Source organism: Apus apus, chromosome 1, assembly GCF_020740795.1.
Source record: "Apus apus isolate bApuApu2 chromosome 1, bApuApu2.pri.cur, whole genome shotgun sequence".
Classification (NCBI taxonomy): Eukaryota; Metazoa; Chordata; class Aves; order Apodiformes; family Apodidae; genus Apus; species Apus apus.
This window is the reverse complement of record NC_067282.1, coordinates 122,850,908-122,873,816: the sequence shown is the minus strand read 5'-3', so window position 1 is coordinate 122,873,816 and position 22,909 is coordinate 122,850,908. Positions and strand designations below refer to the sequence as shown.

The window sequence follows — 22,909 nt, the reverse complement described above, 5'->3', positions numbered from 1 at the left end:
TTCTGGCCTGCTGCTGAGTTTGCTGGCTTCAATCTCACTTGACAGGAAAAGCAATGTCTTTCCAGTGAGAAGCGAAGCATGATGATTGTTAGGAAAACAGCACATGTACTACCAAAATTACCATTTTGACAAAATAATAAAGCACAGGATTTGGTGCTGATGAGCAGCTTAGTGATACATGAAGTACAGTGAAAAGAGCTGCTTCTGAGAGAGCACATCCCTGGCTTGTATAAAGCAATGGAATAGCAGTAATTAGGCCTAAACTTGATAACATTTAGGCTAAAATTCATAACAAAGTTTGCCATTTAGAACAAAATCAAACAAGCAGGTGATGGGTCACTTGCTATGATTACGTATTTATCATCACTACAAAGGTAAAATACTTTCCTGGTTTCATGCACATCCACATCCACTCTCCTGGTGAGGCAGTGTTTTCATTTCGCCTTCTTTTAGCTGTCCAGATGTGATGCATCTCATCAGCTCTACTTGCCTAGACATCTCCACAGCAGATGGTGGGGGGAGCAAGGGCATTTTTCAACAGAAGATGGATGGGACAACCACCTCTCTGGAGATGTTCATTTTTCTTTCCAGACTAATGAGGAGGTCTGAAGGTTTGGTGGAACTAAATGTCTAATATCCAAACAGCTGAAGCCAAACAAGACAAATCTCATGCTGCTCTAGATAGTTTCAGAGAACAGCAAGCAACTTCAGCAGTTTAAAGGAAGTTTGGCTGGCAGACACAGAGAGTAATTAACATCTTTCTCTCACTGTTTCTGGGAATCCCAGCTTTCCCTCTGATCAGAAATTAATGTGGAAGTCCTTTATTCTGCTGCATGGATTCAAATAATGGTTTAGGCTGGAATATACCTTCAAAGATCAACTCCTCTGGGCAACCTGTTCCAGTGTATCACCAGCCTAATAATAAAAAATTTCTTCTTAACGTGCAATCTGGATCTGTCCTCTTTCAGTTTAAGACTGCTACACAATCTAGTCCTAGGGAAGGCAAATAAACACAGAATTGGGTTTAACGTTTCCCTTGCTTATCAGCACTTCCTCCAAACAAGTTTTCCAAAAACACACATTTCATTTTTAATCTGATAACATAAGTGATCCTCATGTCTAGGTGCCTGCAGAACATTACCTACAGTAAAAACCTGTAAGACTGTTGTTGCACGAGAAAAGTTTCTCACCTCCTGAAATATTTTCAGAATAAACCTGCTAGAGACAGTTTCAGTATTACCCTTTTTTTGCTCTGAAGTCTTTTTTTATTTGACCTCTGGAACAAATATTTCATAGGATTATTTGTAGCTAAGGAACATCATGGAGAATTTGGAATATTCTCTCTTTCTGCCCATACTTCTTACTATACATACGTTTTTATTCTGTGTTGTTCCTTTCCTTCTAAATTCTTCCACCTCTAGCAGTTGTCACCTCTTATGGTGCAGTAACAATTTTAGTAAAGAGGCATTTCTGAAAGGGGTTGCACATGGCACTTTCAAAAGTTTGCTTTGTCTTAACTAAGCCCACATTTTCTTCTGGGGTGCTTGCCAATGCCCCTTTAATTTTTTAATATTTTTTTTCAGATCTTTTCTGAGAATTGTGGGGCAAGTAGAGTAATTTTAAAACTTCTACTGCAGTAGTGCTGGGACTAATCACGGCATTACGAATGGTAGATAAAGATTCCTTTATAACTGGGACTGTGGTTTTTCCATAACCTGTTTTTGTACTCTGTTTAAAGATATTTTGAAATCAGATCACTAGTAACTCAAAAATTCAAGGGAAAAAAAAAAAAACCTAGGCTTTTCCACATAAGATAGATGCTTTGAAAATCTCTGAAATGAGAAAATCAAGACAGAAAAAATCACAACAAAGACCTCTTTTAAAAGTCCCAGTTCAAACCTCAAAAACCCTGTGAGATAATTCATGCTGTTCCCATTTTGCAGACTATGACTTTGAGACACAGAAATAGTTATGAAACTTGCTGAAGATCCCACTGAAGACCCTAGTTGAGATCTGCTGATTCTCAATAAGTGTGTTTAAGATTTAATGCTGTCCTTTCTCCCAAAATGCTTGAAGCCCTTTCACCAATTCAAGAAAACCCTAGACCAAACAAGAAAAGAAAAAAAAATACGTGGAGAAGGGAATATGACTGTAGCACAGATGGGATATTTAAGAGTGCTCTGGATGAATGGGAAGGAGAGAGTAAACACATCTTCATTCAATTATGCCCTTATAGTCCTGATGCGGGGAGAATTTAGATTGCCTTGGGACTGCTGACATTCTCCTACAGGTGATGCTCCCATCTTACTGCAGGGAGTGTTCATATGCTTGTGAAACAAAATTAGTCTGTCATGATACAGAAAACTATCCATGAAAAAAAAAGAAATCAAGGACTGGATGTAAATCAAAACCATGACAGACCCCCCATCTCCTCCCAGGGCTCATGTCAAGGCCCAGTTAAAAGCACTAACAATTAATTTTTCTGGGCAGAACCACATTTGCCTTTTGCCCTATTTTTAAATTTATCTTAATATTGGTCTTATCTCAAGCAGCCTTCTAATAATAAAATTTTGCCTATTTTTCTCCAACTGTCTCTCCAATAGCTGACCTCTACAGTACTAACTAAAAAGACATCAATTTGTCCACCTTGCAGACACAAATGTTTTGTCCACAGCAGCTGGTAAGAAGTACTCTCTTTCTAAAAACATGCAAGCAGAAAATAAACTCATGAATGCTGATGCAAAAAATAACTTGTTTTGGCAAGTTCAAGTATTTTTTGTGTGTATATCTGCAAGGTGTTGGTAGCAAAGCTAATTTCTACTTCACCCTGAATATTGTAGAAATAACAGAAACAAAACACAAAACCCCCAAATACCAGTGCTTGCCAAGTAGGGAAAAAAAGAACAAAACCCACTGGTAGAAGAAAAATATTTACTTCCCAGCATCTAAAATTATTATGACCATTAGAGAGCATTTAGGAAAATGCCTTTTAAATAACCACTGAAGTGTTATTTTAATAACTTGAAACAGAAGACAGGGTCAGTGCTACTGATCCATGAAGCCTGACTCTGTTATCCCCTTTCCTAGGCTGAATTAAGGACTGCCTGTATTACCCTTGCATCCTGATCTCTTTGTCAACCATCAGCCCCCCCGTGCCAAGAGGGTGGAAAGCACAACTTCAGAAGTAAAGTACCTCCCCTGGAAATGTGACACCAGGACTAAAAGTTTGAGCTGGCCAAAGCATAATCCCAGGTCAGGGTGAAAAGACTGGATTTCCACTTTCTGGGTTATTGTGCATTACCTGCTTTCAGCATCATGAAAACACGGTGGTTATTTTAGCTATCAGCTTCTTTACTGTGAGGGTGACAAAGCACTGGAACAGACTACTCAGAGAGGTTGTGAAGTCTCCTTCTCTGGAGATATTAAAAACCTGTGTGCTGGTTTGGTTTGGTGGGTTTTTCAGTAATGGGGGAAGGGCCCCAGGGGTGGCTCCAGTAAGAAGCTAAGCTGTCCCTGCTCCAAACCCAGCCAAGGAGCCATTAGAGGGACAAGTGATGTGCCTCTGCCATTAACATACGAAAGAACTGAGGAGGTCACACTTGAGAGCAGCCCTGTGGAAAAGGACCTGGGGCTACTAGTGGATCAAAAGCTGGACATGAGCCACCAATGTGCAGTTGCAGCCCAGAAGGCCAACTCCATCCTGGGCTGTATCAAAAGAAGCATGGCCAGCAGACGGAGAGAGGTGATTCTGCCCTCTACTCTGCCCTGGTGAGACCTCACCTAGAATATTGTGTTCAGCTCTGGTGCCCCAGCACAAGAAAGATGTGGACCTGTTGGAACGTGTCCAGAGAGGGCCACGAAAATGATCCAAGGGCCGGAACACCTCTCTTATGAGGACAGGCTGAGGGAGTTGGGGCTGTTCAGCCTGAAGAAGAGAAGGCTCCGGGGGGACCTCACAGTGGCCTTCCAGTACCTGAGGGGGGGCTACAAGAAAGCTGGGGAGGGTCTTCTTACAGGGGCTTGCAGTGAGAGGACAATGGGTAATGGTTTTAAGCTGAAAGAAGAGATTTAGGTTAGAGATCAGGTGTAAATTCTTCAGTGTAAGGGTGGTGAGACACTGGAACAGGCTGTCCAGAGATGTGGCGGCTCCATCCCTGGAGGTGTTCAAGGCCAGGTTGGATGGCGCTTTGAGCAACCTGATCTAGTGGGAGGTGTCCCTGCCCATGCAGGGGGGTTGGAACTTGATGATCTTTAATGTCCCTTCCAACTCAAAAAATTCTGTGATTCTGAGTTGTTGGAGTGAGTCCAGAGAAGAGCTACCAAGATGGTGAAGGGTCTAGAGAACAAGTCATATGATTAGCAGCTGAGAGAACTGGGGATGTTTAGTTTGGAGAAGAAGAGGCTGAGCGGAGACCTCACTGCCCTCCACAACTACCTGAAAGGAGGCTGTAGTGAGGTGGGTGGTGGCCTCTTCTCCCAAGTGAATAACGACAGGACCAGAGGAACTGGACTGAAGCTGTGCCAGGGGAGATTTAGATTGGATATTAGGAAAATTTATTTACTAAAAGAGTGGTCAGGCACTGGAACAGCCTGCCCAGGGAGGTGGTGGAGTTGCCACTTTGCATGAATTCAAGAAACATGTAGATGAGGAATTTCAGGACATGCTCTAGTGGCCGAGTTGTGTGTTTGTGCTCTAGTGTAGGTTGTGTCCTCTCAGAGGTCCTTTCCAACCATGACTATTCTGTCATTCTGTGACTCTTTGGAGTGTAAAAAGACTGACCTCTGCTTCTGTAATGGCTACCCATTCAGTTGCTGTTCACTATCTATTATGCAGAGGTTTCTTGATAAACAGCATGTCTATGCAAAACAGACAGCTGTACCAGCATACAAACTGCTAACTTGCTAGGTGTGAAGTCGCACTTCCTTGTGACAAGACATCAAAACTGTCGCCCTGGCTATTTTCTCTTTGTACCCATTCTATTGTAAAGGAAACTGACCGATGTTTACAAAATGCCCTCTCCTTTGTTACAGAGAAAAAGCTAGGACAACACTTGTATACATTTTAAGACTTATTAAGCTCCCAACCATCTTTTTAATATTTTCCCAGCCCAAGAACTAAACATTTGATGATGCTATCTACAGCTGTAAACATTTTAACCTCAGCATTTTTTCTTCATTACAATGTGCACGTAAGCCAGGCTCACAGAGTCCTCTAAGCTGCAAAAGAATCTTGAAAGTCAAGCTAGAGACATTTGAGCCAACTGCTGTACCAGTCAGCTGCAGCCATCTTTCCCCTCAAAGCAGTATGACCATAAGAAAAATATGACATGCCTTATGCAGACCAGCTAGCAAGCACTCTCGAGCAGTTCAGAGACACTAATTTGAGTAATGTTGTGTTGGGCTCTGCCCATGCTGACACACAAGCCTGCTGAAGTGCCAACACAGACCTTGCTGGGTAGCGTAAATGTGCCTTAGAGTTCCCTCCACAAATCACAATGGACTGCCCTTATCACGGAGGCAGATGCAGACAGACGTCAAGTATGAAAGCCAGTGAAGTTTAAGGCCATGGGAGGTTTTGCCATACATGACAGGGAGTGTGTCAGATTGACCAAAGGAAGGTCTGACTTGCAAGAAGGATCTTTTTAGAAAGCCAGGGGAAAACTCATGGCTTAAAGAAAGTGTTCTCGAATTTACTTCATGCAGGGTGAACATGACTCTGGAACACAAACAGCCCACGCTGCTGTGACACTGACAGGTTCTTTTTTGAAGCTTTGGAAAAGTCCTCAAGAATGCTGTGCTACCTTCCTAAGAGTTCAAAAGCAGCTTTTCCACTTCATTTAAGTTATCATTGCAAATGGATTGAGATGGAAGAGATACGGTTGAGGTATAACAACTTGCATTAGCACTTGTTTGCCTATGCTTCACTTGAGTATCTTAAGCCTTTATCCAGCTTGTTTGATTTGCTTTTCAAGCCTGAATCATGACCCTTCTGGTAATTTGATCAGGGCTGATGTGGTAAATCACACCTATTATATGTGTCTCTCAAAAAATAAAAGGGTTTTAATAGGGTTTTGGTTTTTTTTACAATTTACTTCCTTGTTATTCATGAAACAATGCTGCATTAGCTCTCAGTAATGAAAATAATGGTTAACTATCCATTTGCTTACAGCTAAAATGAAAAAACCCACCCCAAACTAAGTGTAGTCATACAGTTTGCACCTGCATTTACTGAACATTCTTACTGGCTTTTTTCAGTCTGAGGAAAATAAATTAGAGCAGGGTTCAGGATCCCCAAACTCCCACCAGCTGTGCCCCATTCACAAACAGAAAACTGTCATGTGAACTTGGCTGGGCTTGAGCAGACAAACCTTGCTAAGAGCACGGCAAGACTGGCCCATGTTGCTTCCCGAGCTGCAAGCACCTCTGCACAGTGCTCTGAAGGTGTTTTTAGATACAGCAGTTGGGACAGCGCTGCTTCATGCTGAATGTGTGCCACATAAACACACTTTTTACAGATGAGAATTTCAAGGACTGGCATTCCTATAACTGTGTAGGAGGACACACTTTAAAAAAATGTACAATTATTTTCTTCTGGGCTTCGCCTCTTATTTGAGTTATACTTGGGGAAAAAGATGATCAGACTAGGCTTTCTAAATACATAGCTCATAGTTTCCCACTGTGTAACTGCATAAGAGCTCTCACTAAATATGCACAGCTGTGTAGCACAATAATAAAAGGTACAGTGAACACTGACTGAGGACCCTTCCTTTGCAGATAATATTCTAATAGCATATGACCTCTGTGGAATCTAACTGGAACTAATGAGTTACAAAAACAGGGCAGAAAAGAGTTAGACATGGATGGGGAGACATTCCACAGAAGCGTTGGACACTTGGATGTATGTTCAGTAACTGGAAAAGTAAGAACTTTGCTCCTTAATGATGAGTGTTTGGGTTTGCATGTAGTTTGAATGATACTTGATTACCTGGGACCATGAACCATCAGTCTAAACTACTTCTGTAGAAGTGGTTTTGTTTCTAAACTTTCTTTCCATAGTAAAGAGTAAGGAACACGTACTGTATGGCTACCTTGGGTATGCTTTCTGTAAATGTGGAGAGTGGTTAAAAACAAACAAAAAACCAAACAAAAAACCTTTCCAGAAGTTGCTGAAGGGAATGTTGTTACGACTAAGAGGCTGGATTAACCGCACAAAATAGCTATTTCTAGTGATAAAGCATAAAGGTTAAACAACTGAGGACAAGACTGCCAGATGTAAAATGGAAAGTTTCCAATTTAGAAGCAGCAGAGGAAGAACATGAATTAATATGCAAGGACCAAATTAGCATTATAAAAATCCTCCAAGCTAAACCAAATGCCATTGAAAATAAACTCAGAACTTTCCTCCTCTTCTGCTCCCTGCATTCCAAGGAGGATTGAATTTAGAATAACCATGGGGAATTTTACAGAATTCTTACACTAAAATGCTGAACAAAGGTATGAAAAGGTAGACACTGTATGTGCTTCAAGGACACTATTTCGTTTGCTATCATGCTAGATTCTCCTTCAGTATTTCTGTTTGAAAAAGGAATAAAATTCTATCTTTAGTGAGACTGGTAATGACCAGACTGATTCCTTAACAGTTTTGAAACTGTGGTAATAACTGAAATTTCTACCTGGCTGAAAAATCTGGAAGAAAACCACACACAGACACAAAACCCCAACAATAAAAAACCTCACCAAATAACTTAAAAAAAAACCAACAACAAAATGCTTGGCAAATACAGAAAATCCACTAGTTGTTGCCTTATCATCCTGGACTACATTTCAGTCTAGCTTTGTTAGCTCTACGTATAGTGATACCCTGTCAGGCTGGAGATCCTATGCTGGAGTATTATTTGGCAGATGGGCCTTACTGGTCATATGCACATTTTTCTGGCATGAGCTGGCAAATGTCCCATTCCAGGAAGAAAAACTATTTTAATACAAATAAGTAATGTTTATTATAAAACATGGTAGGACATAAAAAATGAAGTCTATTGTGGTATTCCTCAAACTGAAGGGATACCATGGATTGTGCCGTCCATGACAAGGACTATTAAGGACTTTAAACTGGACTGCTGGAAAACGGGTGCAGCAGATTAAACATCAGCATTACTTGACTGGTGGTTGGCTCAGATGATGCACAGCTTTTCTGTTGAACTTGCATTTTGGAAAGCTCCCACAGGGTCTGACAGAAATAGGAGCTCCCACACACAGCCACGATCCCATGATAAAAAGCAGACAGACACAAGGAAATGCACTAAAAATAAATGAGACATATATGTAAGAAAAACCCAATGGGAGAGAGTACATTTAAGCTTGAACAATCAGGAAGAGCAGAGTGTCAAATGATGCCATCAGATGAGCAGAACTTAAGACTTTGATAGCAAACAGCAGTAAGACATTTTATGGTGCTGCACCCCATTTACTGCTACACAGTATGTCTGCATGTGCCTACACTCCCATAGGTACAGGGACTACAATTCCAGAAAAAAAACTGGCAACCAAGGTTAAATCAGTGATATTTAAAATTAGCAGAATAATTTCACCATTGAGTCCTCTGATTCAATCCTTCATCACTTAGCAGTATCACTTGCAGGTTTTAACATCTGATCCTAGTAGATGTAAAATATAAGCCAAATAGCCACATATATGTGAGATGTCTGACAATGAAGCCCCACTTTCACTCTTGTAACAGCCACAATTAGGTCAAACACACAACAGCCCTCTGCATTTTAAGAGACTAAGCTTTCAAATTTGTCTTAGTGAGCTAATATTTAGGTACATCCAGATAAGCAGAAGAAAGCAGAATTAGGAACCCCCTACTTTATGTTTCAACACTCCTCCCCAAAAGCTGCATCTGAGATCAAAGAGTAAATAACATCCCAGAATACCAGGATTCCTCACATTATGTGAGCAGCCTGATAAACTTCACAGAAATGCAAATGTAATCAATCATTCAAAGAGGAAATTATTCATTGATAACAACTCATCTCTTACATTGTTTCTGAGATAAATAGTATTATATATCTTATACGTATAAACCCTATATTAATGGCTAATGCTGAAGGCAGAATGTGGCAGGAGATTAAACAGTGGATACTGGGTTATCACATTCACTTGACAGGTGAACATACTTGCATCTGTGATTCTCAATTTGTAGTTCTTAAATAAATCATTAAATATATTGGAGCAGGATGGGCTACTCTTCTACAGTCCAAAAATCATAAGGAGCATTATCAGGAATTAAAATCTGTACCTTCTGAATGTACTAATGGGATTAATCTTGGTTTAATTTAGCTGTGTAAGCAGTTCACCTAGTACAGCTTCACCCATATCACCACTGGAAAGAGGTAAGGACCTCTTGATTCAAGCTGACCCTAAAGTAAGTGTCTTAATTAAAGACCCACCTGCCCTCCCCCCCAAAACCATTCAATGCTCTCCACTGATTGTGGCACAATTATAAATGACTTTGTCAAACTGGACATGTACCTTTTAGCTAAAAACAACATGAAATAAATCTCACTTCATGTCCCTGAAAGAACCTACCAATCTCGTTCAGGAAATACCCTTGTCAGATCAGAGAAAACCTAATTAGCACTTGAGAGAGTTTCCTGCCAGCTAGCTACAATCAGCAGCTCACTATTATTTACAGGGAAGACAACTAATGGCATACGCAGAGGAGTTAAGATGCAAAGCAGCCTGTCTATCAGAAGATGGGCACTGCTATCCAAGCATCTCTGATAAAATACGAACATAGGATAGCGAAGGAAGGAAGATCAAAACGCTCGCAACTGTGCAGATAAAACCAACATACGTCTTTATTCTGGTAGACTGTAGAAGATCAAGCTTTTGTTTCACAGCTTTGCAGGTGTACAACCGAGAGAAGTATAGCAAGGGGAAGCTTGCAATGAGAACATGAGAATCCTAAAAGGAGAAAAAGAAAATATAGAAAGTATCTGAATCCCCAAATTTAAGTGGGGGCCCACACAAAAATAACGCACTACAACATCAGACTTTGGTGGTTTAGATTTGATTTCTTATAATCTACTTTTGCCCAAAATAGATGATGTCTTTCTAATGCATGTAATGAACTTCCTTTACCATTAATGGTTTGGCTGCTCAATCTGCCTGCTAAAATCTGCCCACTGCCATCTCTTCTCAGGCATCTTACTCCATTGCCTGCATTTTGAGAGATCGTGAACACACTCAGTTGTATTTCAGTGACTGCTGTTCAGCAGTTTGTGGGTTGGCCTCAATATTTTGGGAGATTTCACAATAACTAGCCCAACAACTTGTGAGTGAACAAACAAAATCAGCTAACGTAGCCAAAATAGGCATATTCAGGTTGTTCCTGGAAGGCAGGAAGGTGAATAGACAGGGAGCAAGCACATAAATATATGGCTGTGCAACCTAGAAAATCCTAGCAAGCATAAAATAACATAAAAAGGTACAAGAGCTATGGTTACAAATGTCACTTCATAACGGACTTTCTCTCCCAAGGGTCAAAGCTAAAACCTCCACTGAAACTAGAAAAATACCAAATATTTTGCACTAGTATTCACATCCTCAGTGTTAATATAACAGCAGCACAGATATACATAAAAACTGCTGTGCAGTTGCCAGTCAAAATTTAAACTCTTCCCTGAAGTAGGTCAGTATTTCCAGGCAACCAGAACATAAAAACAAAACAAGTGACCTCCATACCTATTGTAACAAATCTCCAGCAGAGTCTGGGTTTATGAAATGACTGGGCATGATGAAAATGTTGGCCACTGCACTGGAGAGACTGGTCTACTTGTCACTCTAGAGAAACTGTGATCAGACAAGAATAATATTGTAATAAAATAGCAGAGGAGATGGCAGATGTTTCCCACCCCTAAAACGGATGTCATGCCCCTGACAACGCATGTGTTGCCAATTCATGACTGTCCTTTGACCAACATGGCCTTAAGGACATATGCTGACCATGGCAGAGATCTTCACCTGCAACAGTCTCGAAGCAGATTAAAGTAATGCTTCTGTTGGAGCAAAGAACTAGGTGTCGGTTTGCCAGCTCACTGGGTTTTACATCCTCAGCAGCCCACACAACAGAACACCCTATTAGCTGGGTGGATAGCAGCTTTCTATGGGCAGGGTGCATAGCTATATCCTAGGAAAGTAAAAGAGAAAGTTGTTCCTCTCAGATCACATTTTGCAGGCACTGTAAGCTCTTAGTTTGACCTCATTCCCACTTCCTGGACATGCAGCAAAAATTAAACCACTCCTTCAGAAACTTGCATGTCATCTTCCTCAAACTAAATCTGTGGCTGCCTCTATCAAATCTTTCAGAATCAAAGATACATTTTTGTATGTACATTTCCTCAACTGACCGCAATATTATGGCCACTCAAACTCCTGGAACGGGATATCGTGGTCACACTTTTTGTACCACCTCTCCCCTCTAAAGAGAGGAAGATGCTGCCCGTATCTATGCAGAGTTATCAGGAAGAGGTCAGTGTCCTGGCTTTTATCATCGAGATGTCTCCTCACTTTATGATGATGCCATTCACTGAAAAGCACTATCCCTGGTTCAGTGCATGAAGACTCCCACTGTCTGTTACGACACTCTGGTGAAACAAGGTGAGGCAGAGTGTATTGCTGTGGGGTAGTAGCAGGTTTCAGATTGCGTTTCTGCTGCAGATCTCTGCTGGGTACAAACATGCTTGGCCCCTAATGTAGCTGCATTAGTGCCAAGTCCCAAGTAAAAACACTGAGGCTCAGCGTAAGCTGTAGAAACTGGTTCGCCTCCTCAACTATGTGAAGTGAAACAAATCGTTCTGCTTTTCATGAACTGAATTGCCCTCAATCTATGCGGTTGCTAAAACCAAGCCTGCACAGTGTAAATCCTGCCAATTGGGCATAACCCTGATGCTGTGTGTTTGGCTTACCAGCTGCATTGCCTTTAGCGTGTATATACACACAAGCTTCACATACCCAAAAGGCCCAGTGTTGCAGTGGGAGAGGAAACACACCTCCTAGACTGCTCTTGTGCAGAGCAGCTACTCTGCAAATGGGGAACATGCTGGACTACATAGCAAGGGTATATCTGGCATTCCAACTTTGCTGCTGCATCAAGGTAGGCAGCCTGTCCATCCATATGGGCTGTGTCAGCCTGAATGGAGGTGTTTGACTAAGTTCTGCTTAGTGGCAGGGACCCTCCTTCTTTCCCCATTTTCATCTTCCTTATCAGCCAACACTGAACAAAAGAAAGGAAAACTACAAGAAGCCCTTTAAGTCTTCTTTGTTCCCAGAGTCCTTTAACACTCCCATAGTAAAATCACAGCCTCCAAGGCAGAGCCTGAAATAATACTCCAGTAAGTACTTCCAGAGGACTGGTCTGCTAGTGGGAGGAATGCCCTGGCTAAGTCATACCATGCTAGTTAACGAGCAGTTCCATAAAACATTGATCTATAGCATGGTTGTCAGGGTTTTCAATTCTGGTTTCCAGTTCCGTTGACTAGATGATGTGGAAGATGGAATCTGGAATCACAGTATCAGGAAGAGTTGAACAATACATGCTGTTCTTTCCTTTTGTACAGTTTCTTTGGAAATGTGCTTTGAACAGAATCACATAGGTCTGTTATTCATCCTTTGGCCAGCTCTAGAAATAATCATGGTCTCAAGATAATACCAACACATGACTTCAAGTAGATCTGTGCACAAGGTGGCCACCTATACTTCTGGGCTGTGGTCTGCTTAGTACAAACTAGTGTCTCTCCAGAGCACAGCATGTATCTGCAAAAAGTAATGTGAGGACATCACTAGGTCTTTCAGTGGAGATTAACAACATCTTCCTTGGCAGTCAGCCAGAGGCATGTGAAACAGCCTACAACGGCTCTCATGACATCCTATACAAATGAAAGAGCTTAGTAATAAGAGGCAAGCATTTTTTTCTTTTCCAGTAGTGAAGCTCAGGCACTTAAAAAAAGTTGCCTAAAAAAACCTGCCTTAAAAAAAGTTGCCTTACACAGAATAGCAAATAAACTGCATACATATAGTTGGACAGACAGACAGATGGGTCCTCCTGAGCATTGCAGCTGGTAACATGTCAGAAGATTAGCACAGACATCCCTTGTTACTAGGATAAACTACTACAGAATGAAATTGCTCCCTATCAGTCTAAAAGAAGAGCCTCTACTACATCTCCCAGTGAGTTTCACTCACTGCCAGCCTGGCCAAAACTGAGGACAAAGAAACAGTAAGATGGAGAAATCTGCGTATCTCTGAAACCTAGGGAGGGAACACTAACTTCACCAACAGATTCACAGCATTACTTTTTGCTTTCAACTTTCTGTGCACCAAGTCTACTTACAGAGGAAGCTGAGTAATTCCAGGTAGTTTCCTTTTTAATCACATCTAGTGACATTTGCCTTCTGGAAGAGATGAGACAAGCTTACTTCTTCTGGTGAGAAATGTCTTATCTGCCAACATTTTTTAGGACAAGAAGTCTAGTCTATTCAGGTAGTAGTGGGAGATAATCACAACCCAGGTCCCCAGGGATTGGTGTTGCCAGCAAAACAGGGTACCTAAGAAGTGGAGAGTTTGCAGGGCAAGTCATCATGTGGCTGTTTTAGAGGCCACGAGTGGGATTTGATGTGCTCTTGTGGGGATTTGGTAACACTGCTGTATCTTTGTCTCCAATGCTGGAATTGCTTTTACTGGCGAGTTTACAGAGGGTAAAAACTAGGGAGCATATTTTTGAAATTTGGAAATTGTATGAAACACATTGCCCACATCAAACTCTCTTCCGTCCTCCTCTTGAGTTTTGCAGGAAGAAATTAACATTTAATGTAAACAGCCCACTTTGATAGCTGCCTGAGTGCCCCATTAAACATTTTCCACACCTCAGGGGAGATAAATACCCAGTTGTAAATTCCAATTTGTCACGCATTTTCTAAGTCACAGGTCGACAGAAGAAGCAGTTATCACTCTGATCAGTATGCAGACACCATTACACTCTTCAGCAATACTCTTCAATGGACACAGCAAGAGTTAGAGAGTAGATGTAAAAAAACACAGCCCTTTGGTTTTGAACTGAAGGCTTCTAGAAAAATATTACCAGAGACTATTACACCAACACAGCATGGAGGCAGTAACAAAATGTCATTCCCTGCTGGATGAGTGCCATTATTTGTTGTGACTGTAGTTATCACTATTCATCTTCTATTTACATACCATGCAAATGTATACCATACTTTGTAACAGCACACCAAAAATAAAGCCCCTGCTTAGAATAGTTTTAACACCTCTGCTCCAGTGACAAATGTAGTTATATCAAAAATGTAACAGTGGCAGCAATGTGCGCATCCTGGAATTATTTGGAGCAAACATATACGTGTGCCACCTACAACTCCAACCAGAGCTCATGAGCACGCTCATCCTCCAAGTTTAAGGTATTAATGAAGAAAAGTAGCTAGCCAAACAAGAATTTATAATTAAATTGTGAATTTGTAATCTCCAGCCTTCAACCTTCATCCCTGGTTGATGGAAATGAGGAAGAGAAACAAAGAGAGAAGACTAAGATGATCACAGGTTTGCAGAGGTTATGCACACAAAACCATTTTCTGCAGGCTGGGCTCTGATGCCTTGGTAACTTCCCTCCATTTAAACCCACTGAGGAAGAGTTTTGGCTGTAATCCATCATTCCTAACTTAAGCACCTGTACAGAATCTAAATTCTAGGTGACCTGTGAAACTGTCCTCCTAAAGTAAGCGCCTAATTTCCTCTGTATTGCCAAATGGGATAGGCGTCCTTAAAGGCCTCCAGAGAGAGGCCCTATTAAATTCTCTTGGCTAAGAAATTTTCCTTCTTTGCCTCTCAAGACTGTGGCTGCTCTCACAGGCAGGCCTGTAAACTCAATCACAAAGCACCACAAGTCTGCCATTCTCTAGTGTGTTTCATTCTGTGACATATGCTGCTAGTTCAAACTCAACAGCTTTTTTCAATCTATTCAAAGACTTAGGTCTTTTCCCTTTCCAACACCTGATGCTAGAAAGCAGTATCTTTTGAGGGACTCTTCTGAACATCCAGAATTTCTAGATGAAAGCTGTCTTCTTTCTGAAAAATCAAGCTATATCTTTCTTCAGCTTTTTACATTAGGTTGCATCATACTTTGCTGTTCGGTTGTCTGGTAAGTGTTGCCAACTCTGAGCCACTGAGTCATTGATTCAACAGTGGCTGTATGAGAATGGGTCATCTGAGTCCACACCACTGGGCAGGAGAGAGGAAGAAGGCCCTGTCTGGGCTCCAGCTGTCAAGCAGTCAGCAACAGGAGAACAGTGTTTTCCCCCACATCAGATCAACAACATGATCTGCCTGCATAGGCTGTTCCAGAGGACCTTGTAGTGGACACTGCCTGCATGCTCTTGAACCTCCTCCTGATGAGCTGGGGTGAGTAGCAGTTGGCTCTGCGTATTCCTGATTTCCCTCTGTCCTGAAGATCTTGCATCATTAATTGTTGCTACCTGTATCTGCATCATTAATTGGTACTTGTCTCTAACAGCTGTCAGGTACTTCAGCAGCCATGAAAGCAGCACATGGAGGATGTATGACAGAATACACAGGATCCAATTTAAGTCTTTATTTGGTCACTAAACAGTATATAACATGTGATTGAAGGCTTTTCTCTGCTACTGTGAAGAAAAAGTCCCTGTCTCAAATTGCTGTCATTTGCTGTAGTCTGGGTTGAATGCTGTAGGAGGGTGGGAGGCTGTCAGGAAAGGGAGGCCCATCATGGCACAAAGGATGGCCCTGGTACTCAGATACATCCCATCTCACAGCAGGGCTTTTTCAGAGCTACGAGGAGTCACTGCTATCTGGCAGTCCTCAGGGAGCACACAACTGCAGCTGTGTTCATTAACCTGCCCCACTCCCAAAGCATCTCTACCAAGGACAGCATTTGCATCAAAGTCTGCCTTCATCACACCACAAAGACATGGCAGAGCAAGGGGAGACAGAGAGAGTCTGGTTTGGTCAAAAAGTGGTAAAACTGATGAAGTGATCAGCATAAAACAGATGTGGGGAGAAAAGCTGTCATTTGTTACTTCCTTACATGACATTTATACTTCAACATTTTTCCAGAAACAGAGTCTAAGGAAGAAAAGTAAAAGTCATGTCCAATCACTTGTGTTTCTCCTGGCATGACACCTTTCTGAGAAAACAATTTTACTGAATTCACACCCAGCAACTTTCATGACCTTGATACAGATCTCTCAATCTTGGCTTCCTGTCACCTGAGTTACTGAGAATCTTAGCTTTTATCTCCAAAACCAGCAAGTTTCCAGTCCCACCTCACCCACTGGGGCTGGAGGTTTTTAAAAAAAGTGACTTGGTGAAATTTTAAAAAGGCTAAAAAGAAGGATAAGTGAGCAAATTAAAATCATTTTAACGTCCTGTTTTGTATTTAACTGTGGGAGCAGAGCTTTTCCTAGGGCCTGCTGGAAGAGAGAAACAGGTGAGCTGCTGCTGGGGACTAGGCTTCTACAGAGGGCTGGAAGGACATACGGGTTCAGCCTTGCTCTCAGCCAGAAAGCTGTGCCTCAACAGATGATGGAGTTCTTCAGAAGTTCCCAAGCTTCCACATTTGCTCCCCCACAGGGATTAGGCTAACATGTATGTGCCTTTGATGAAAACGCCGAGCCAAACGACTCCCAAACTGATCTGTCACTCAACAGTAATCCAAACTGCAGTAAAAGGAACAATTCTGACTTTTACTCCAGCACAACATAAGCAGTACAAAGGGCAGTGTACTTTTTTGGGACTCCCAGTAGAGCACAAGTGATACTAACACCAAAGGTACATATTTTCTCATAGTCACATCGAATTTTTTTGGCAGCAGACAGGATATGGAAAATTGCAAGGGGCAGAGACAATCCAGAATTAATACGCCAGCACCAGTATTTCTTAATATTTTTAACAGCTTCTGCAACAGGTAATTCTTTCTTTTCAACATAGGAGACATGGGAGCTTATTTCTAAAGTGATTTTGTTTGATAAAGGCTAGATTAACCATCCTTATTAGCACTTAACTGCAAGAGTAGTCCCTTACTAGTTCTCCTCATCTCCCTCAACACCAGAAGTGTTCAGTTAAGGACAACTCCAGGCAAGCAAGGTGCTAGGCACAGCCTCAGGTCAGCAATGCCTACGTGTGTGATTCGGCTAGGTTATTCTTGATTTAGTTTACAGAAATAAGGTCATTTCACTTGTGTTCCCATACATGCATATCTACTGGTGGGGGAACATCCCAGGGTGAGATTTCTTGTGCAACAGGAGCTCGTGAAATAACAAGCTGAGCCTGCTGATGTTGAAAACATAGCCTATTCTGAGTTCTTTTTAGTTTGGGTTTGTGTTGTGTTTTTGTTTTTATTTCACATGCCTTTCTAGCAATACAAGAGTTGCTCTCTGTCTCTGTGCTTACGTCAGCCTAGAGGACCCCTCCCAGACAGCCTGTGGAATCAGAGTGTAAGCTTCTTGGCACGTGTTTCATTTCTGTTGGACTTAGAAGCAGCGGAAAGAGAACTAAAATCTGCTCCCTTGGAAAATATGTTCTTCTCTCACTCCCCAGAAAATCTTAGCAGTAGTTGCTACAAGATGACTATCTGGAAGTGAGAGAAAAGCAAATAGAAAAATTCTGCAGGGCTGGATTCTGAGCACATAAATGTTGGTACAAAAGTAATTTCAGTCTGATACATGGATACGAAAGCTGTGCTCTAAATGTATAACCCAGATAATTAAAAAAATATATATATCTGAAGGAGATAAATGATCTCATGCTTCATTCACGAGCTCTGGGAAACAGTGAAGTCACAGGGAATGATGACACTTGAGCCAATAAATAAGAAGCACTTGCTTAAAAGTAAGCGTTCAATGGAAAGATTGCCTCATTCTTCAAAGCAGCAAACATAGCTCAGGCTTGCTAATTCACATGTCATGATACCTCCATCCCAACTCAAATGCAGAAGCCTCTGGCCTCTATCTTTCCTTCACTCAGTGAAGAGTTACGAGTGGATTACTTGAGTGAGGTCTCATATTGCCAAATTAATGCCTGAAATCATACACCGGTGTAATTACTGCTCACACTGGGGAGCGTTTGCATAAACGCTGGCAAATCAAATACTGCTTCTGATGCTTATATTCACTTTGCCACGCACTGTCCTTCCTTTAAAACACAAAACACTAACAAGCACGGAGCGTATGTGCAGACCTATAAAAAAAAAACAAACCAAAAACGTTGCTTACTCATAAATCAGTGAATTACTCATAAATCGGTGGCCCCACCGATCAGTGCTGGTTCGCTTTCACCTGAAGGGCCAGGACTGTAGGAACAACTCCCACAGCTCTGAGGAAAGAGGTGGGAGATGCCAGCTCCAGAGGCAAGCGGGTGTTTTCTTCATGCTTGGGGCGCTCCACCAGCGAGGGACCTGCTGACTTCCCTGCTTCCAAGCTTGTCCAAGCCCCCAGCGCCGGCTGCCAGCGTGATGCTCCCCAGCGCCCACCACCCACCCTGCCTCACCTGCTGTACACCAGGCACTCCATGTGGTTGATCTCCTTGTCGGAGAGGTAGCGGCTGTAATCCTCCCACAGGTCCTTGATGGCAGTGACGGCCAAAATGAAGAGCACGGGAGCCAAGGCCAGCTCGGGCTGGAAGGCATTGACGGCGGGCACGAAGTTGAGGAGGGCGATGAACACGAAGTAGACGTTGGCCAGGCGGTGGAACTGCTCGAAGAGGTTCTTGGGCAAGAAGGAGAGCGCCGTGTACTTGGTGGTCTTGAGGCAGTTGTCGGCCAGGGCCGCCCCCTTGGACTTCTCCACCTCGGCCTCAGGTAACAGCAAGTTGGAGCGCACCAGCCGCGTCTTGCTCTCCTTCTTCTTCCTCCGCCTCCTCTTCCTCTGCCTCTCTTTCCCCTCGGGCAGCACCTGGGGCGCTCCCGCTGCTGCCGCCGCCGTGCCCCGGGACATCGCTGCCGCCCTCCCAGCCGCCCTGGCCCGGGCAGCGCAGGCAGCTCCACCCGGCCAGCGGGCCCTAAGTTATCATCCTCCGCCGCCCGCCACGGCTCTCCTTTCCTCTTCCCCTCCGGGGGGGGCAGGGCTCTCTCAAACCCTCGCCTAACCGCTCAGCCGGGACCTCTTCTCGCTTTCTCCTCCTCCTCCTCCTCCTCGGCCGGGGAGGGGAGGTGGGCAGGCCGGTGGAGCCGAGCCCTCCTCCTCCCGCCGGCCTCGCCCCGTCCTGCTGGCGCGCCGGGCCGCGGGGCCGGGGCAGGGCGCGGGGGCTGCGGCTGCCGCCGGCCCGGGCTCGGTGGCGGGGCTGCTGGCGGGGGCCGGCAGCGGGAGACGCGGAGCTTCCGCCGGCCGTGCCGCCCCTTCCCCGGGAGCCACCGCTGCGGGCCCCCAGCCCCCGGGGACGGGCCCGTAGCGGGGAGGCTGGAGCGGCTGCCTGGACTGCCCGGGACACGTGGGGATAGAGGAGGGAGGAGGAGGAGGTTTGGGTGTAGAAAGGGGGGGGGAAAAAAAAAAAAAAAAGAAGAAACAACGTGCACGGAAGTGTTGGCAGCTCCGCAGTCCCGCGGCCGGCGGGAGCTGGTGTCAGCGGGCGCCTTGGGAGAGGCTGCTTCTCTCCGAGATGGAAAGCGGGTCGTAGCCACCCCCCGCGCCCAGCCCCGGGCGTTGTGGCGGCTCCTGGCTTCTCGTTTCTGCCTTTCTGGTTTCCTGCCCTTTGGTGGCCCGTGTGGCTCTCGGGACGAGCCCAAGGGTGGGGAAGCAAGAGTCGCGTCTCCGACGGAAAGCCTCGGGTGCCGCCAGCCATGTGCGCCTCCCGGCCCACCTGTGCTTGGCTTCGTGCGGGCTTCTCTCTGCTCCCGCGTGGGAGGGCTCTCCAGGGAGGGAAGGGAAACTTCAAGCTCTTGCTCGGAGGTTTGTGCTCCACACTTCTTCTATGTAGCGAGCCGTGCAGCTGTGGGTGCGGGCAGAAGGCGTGGTGGACTTGAAATACAGGTGAGAGAACAATCCAGACAGAAAGGCTTAGTCTGATGTCACAAGCAAATAAATCTATTCGGATGCTTAAACAACAAAAAACATGAGAATAATGAAGATTATCACTACTAGACGTGACGTGAGACTTTGCAGCATCGTTTTCTGTTGGGATTGAAGAGCAGACCCTGCACACAGGTCTGGGTTATATTAGGAACACTGTGGCCAGCAGGATCATCCCCTTCTGTTTGGCGCTGGTGAGGCCACACTTTGAATATTGTGTTCAGTTCTGGGCTCCTCAATGTCAGGAGGACATAGAAGTGCTGGAGCGTGTCCAGAAAAGGGCAACGAAGCTTGTGAAGGACCTAGAGCATAAGCCCTGTGAGGAATGGCTTGAGGGAGCTGGGGTTGTTTAGCCTGGAGAAGAGGAAGCTGAGGTGAGACCTCATTGCTCTTTGCAACTACCAGAAAGGAGGCTGGAGCGATGAGGGGGACAGCCTCTTCTCCCGGGTGACATGTGACAGGACCAGAGGGAATGGACGCAAGGTGCACCAGGGGGGTTTACGCTAGATATTGGGAAGCATTTCTTCACTGAAAGAGTTGTCAGGCATTGGAATAGATTGCCCAGGAAAGTGGTGGAGTCACCATCTCTGGAGGCATTTTACCAGCATGTGGACCTGATCCTTAGGGACATGGTCTAGTGGTGAACTTGCGCTGTTAGGTCTAGGGCTGGACTCGGTGATCTTGGAGGTCTCTTCCAGCCAGGGACATTCCGTGATTCTGTGAATGTGGGATTCCTGAGGCAGCAGAAAAGGCTTCCACAGGTCACTCCAGGCTGTGTCCAAACTGCAGCACAAATGCATTTTGTGGTGTGACCCTTGGTCCTGATCCTGTGCTCTTCCAAGGTGGGATCATACTGAGTACAATAGCAAGCCTCTGATAATTGTCAGCGCGTTTCTTGTTATTGTGGAAAATATATGCATCTAGTCTTGATAAGTGGTCAGGACAGAACTGGGGCATCTTCTGGAGATAGTACCTGGGTTGCACAGCTCAGATGTTGCCATGACAAAATCCCTGAAAACCAAGGAGCAAAAGCCATTACCTCTGAATCTCACAGCCTGTAGCTATAGCACACTGCTAGATCTTCATCTTCCCTTCCCCCATTTGCAATACATTTGTAGTTGCTTTTGAATGTGTGTAGATAATTATGAACCCTTTTCAGGCCCCAAGGCACAAGTTAAGTGCTAATTCAGCACATGGCCTGTTAGTGGTACTGTGTGAAGCCATAAACCCTTTACCAATCCTGCTGTCAGCTCTTCTGATGATACAGCAAACCTAGCAGAGCTATCCAGGATTTCCCAGCTCTTGGAATATGGAAACAAGGTTTTAGTTTGTGCAAGGGGAAAAGGGAGAATTGGTCTGGGTTTCTTCCCTAACTATTCCTTTGTTGATACTGAAAAAGTACTTACCCTGTACAGAAAAAGAACACAAATTAAAAAAACCTCTGAATTTTAATTTTTTATGTCCTTTTTTTATCTTGGTTAACCAATTCCCAACTTGCTTGCACTTGGAGTTAACTTCGTGGCTAAGCTGGAATGAACAAAAATCCTGTTCTTGTTCTTCAGAAATGCTGAAATGGGATAAGGAGGTCACAGTATCACTCTGCAATGTTCCCAGAAACCGAACTTCACCCACCTGAGGGCTCCTTGCAGGCAGCTGCAGACACTCCAAAAAGTGGGCTGCTGGACCTTTTGCCCACGCCAGCCTCTGCAACCCACCATTTTGTGGGGCTGTGGCTCACCCCCAGGAGCTCAAGCACCATTCAGGATTCATTGTTTCTCTGGACATCACACTAGCTTGAATTTGTTTTAACATTAGACTTTCAATCACAGTGCTCAAGCCAAGGTAGGGGAAAAAAAAAAAAAAAAAAAGCTAATTTATCCCTTAAGCTACTTGTTTAGGGAAAACACCTGTGCAAGCTTGGAGAACCTAGCCTGGGATGAATTGTCTTCAGACTTAGTGGTACCGGTTGCATCCTCAACACCAGAGAACTCAAAACTGTCAGTTAAAACCCCACAACTGAGAAATGGTCTATAAGTCAGTGGGATATATTTTAAAAGCTGTTTTACTTGCATTCTGTTTTGGAGTGCTCAGGGTTCCAAGCTTTCTTCCACAAAAAAAAGGAGCAACAGGAATGAAACTTAGTTTACAGACATTAATTAGAAGCTGAAAGTTCTTACGTAATTCCCACCTCATACAGCTGAGTTTTACAAATAGATACAGCAGCAGAAAGATAACAAACAATTGGGTGTGAGCCTCTGAAGACTCCTGTGTTTGCTAAATCCTTAATTTCAAAACAGTTAAGAGCCTTTGGATTTGAGCATACAAGTCAAGAGCTGGCCTTGCAAAGCTTCACTATAAAACAAGGGTAGGCAACTCTGCATGGTCAAGGGCTGAAAAGGTCTTGTTCTTATATCATAGACTGGGACTCTGTTGCTAGTAAATTGTGGGGGTTTTTTAATTGTTATTATTATTCTAGGCAACCTAGAATATTGCAAGGCAGTGAGGATTTTTCTATTGACTGGAACAACCTCTCAGTCACATGAAGAGTCCGAAGTCCTGGATATTTATATTAAAACCCGAGGAAATGTAATCCATGATAAATAAAAGCAAGAGTTAAGTCTGATTTTTAAATGCCTATAAAATACAGTGTTGGCCAAGCTTTGCTTGCCAAAGACTTTTGCAATGTAGACACTCCCAGGTATGAAATCTCTCCTTTCCTTTTCTAAGTACAACTGTGTTCATAAGGTTTGAGAAAGCATAGTTGTTTGTATCTGAATTCATATTGGAGCTCTCCCCACCCA

At 43.8% G+C, this 22,909-nt stretch overlaps 1 protein-coding gene across 2 annotated transcripts in view; it reads right to left on the bottom strand.

The window, feature by feature from the left end:
* ATP10A (ATPase phospholipid transporting 10A (putative)) overlaps positions 1–19,143 on the bottom strand; it is a 116,782-nt gene extending 97,639 nt beyond the window's left edge. For both annotated transcript variants that reach the window (XM_051608599.1, XM_051608600.1), the window contains exon 1: positions 18,592–19,143. In XM_051608599.1, coding sequence (XP_051464559.1) covers positions 18,592–19,037 — 446 coding nt within the window. In that variant the 5' untranslated portion in view covers positions 19,038–19,143. The remainder of the gene's footprint in view (positions 1–18,591) is intronic.
* Positions 19,144–22,909: the final 3,766 nt, after the last annotated feature.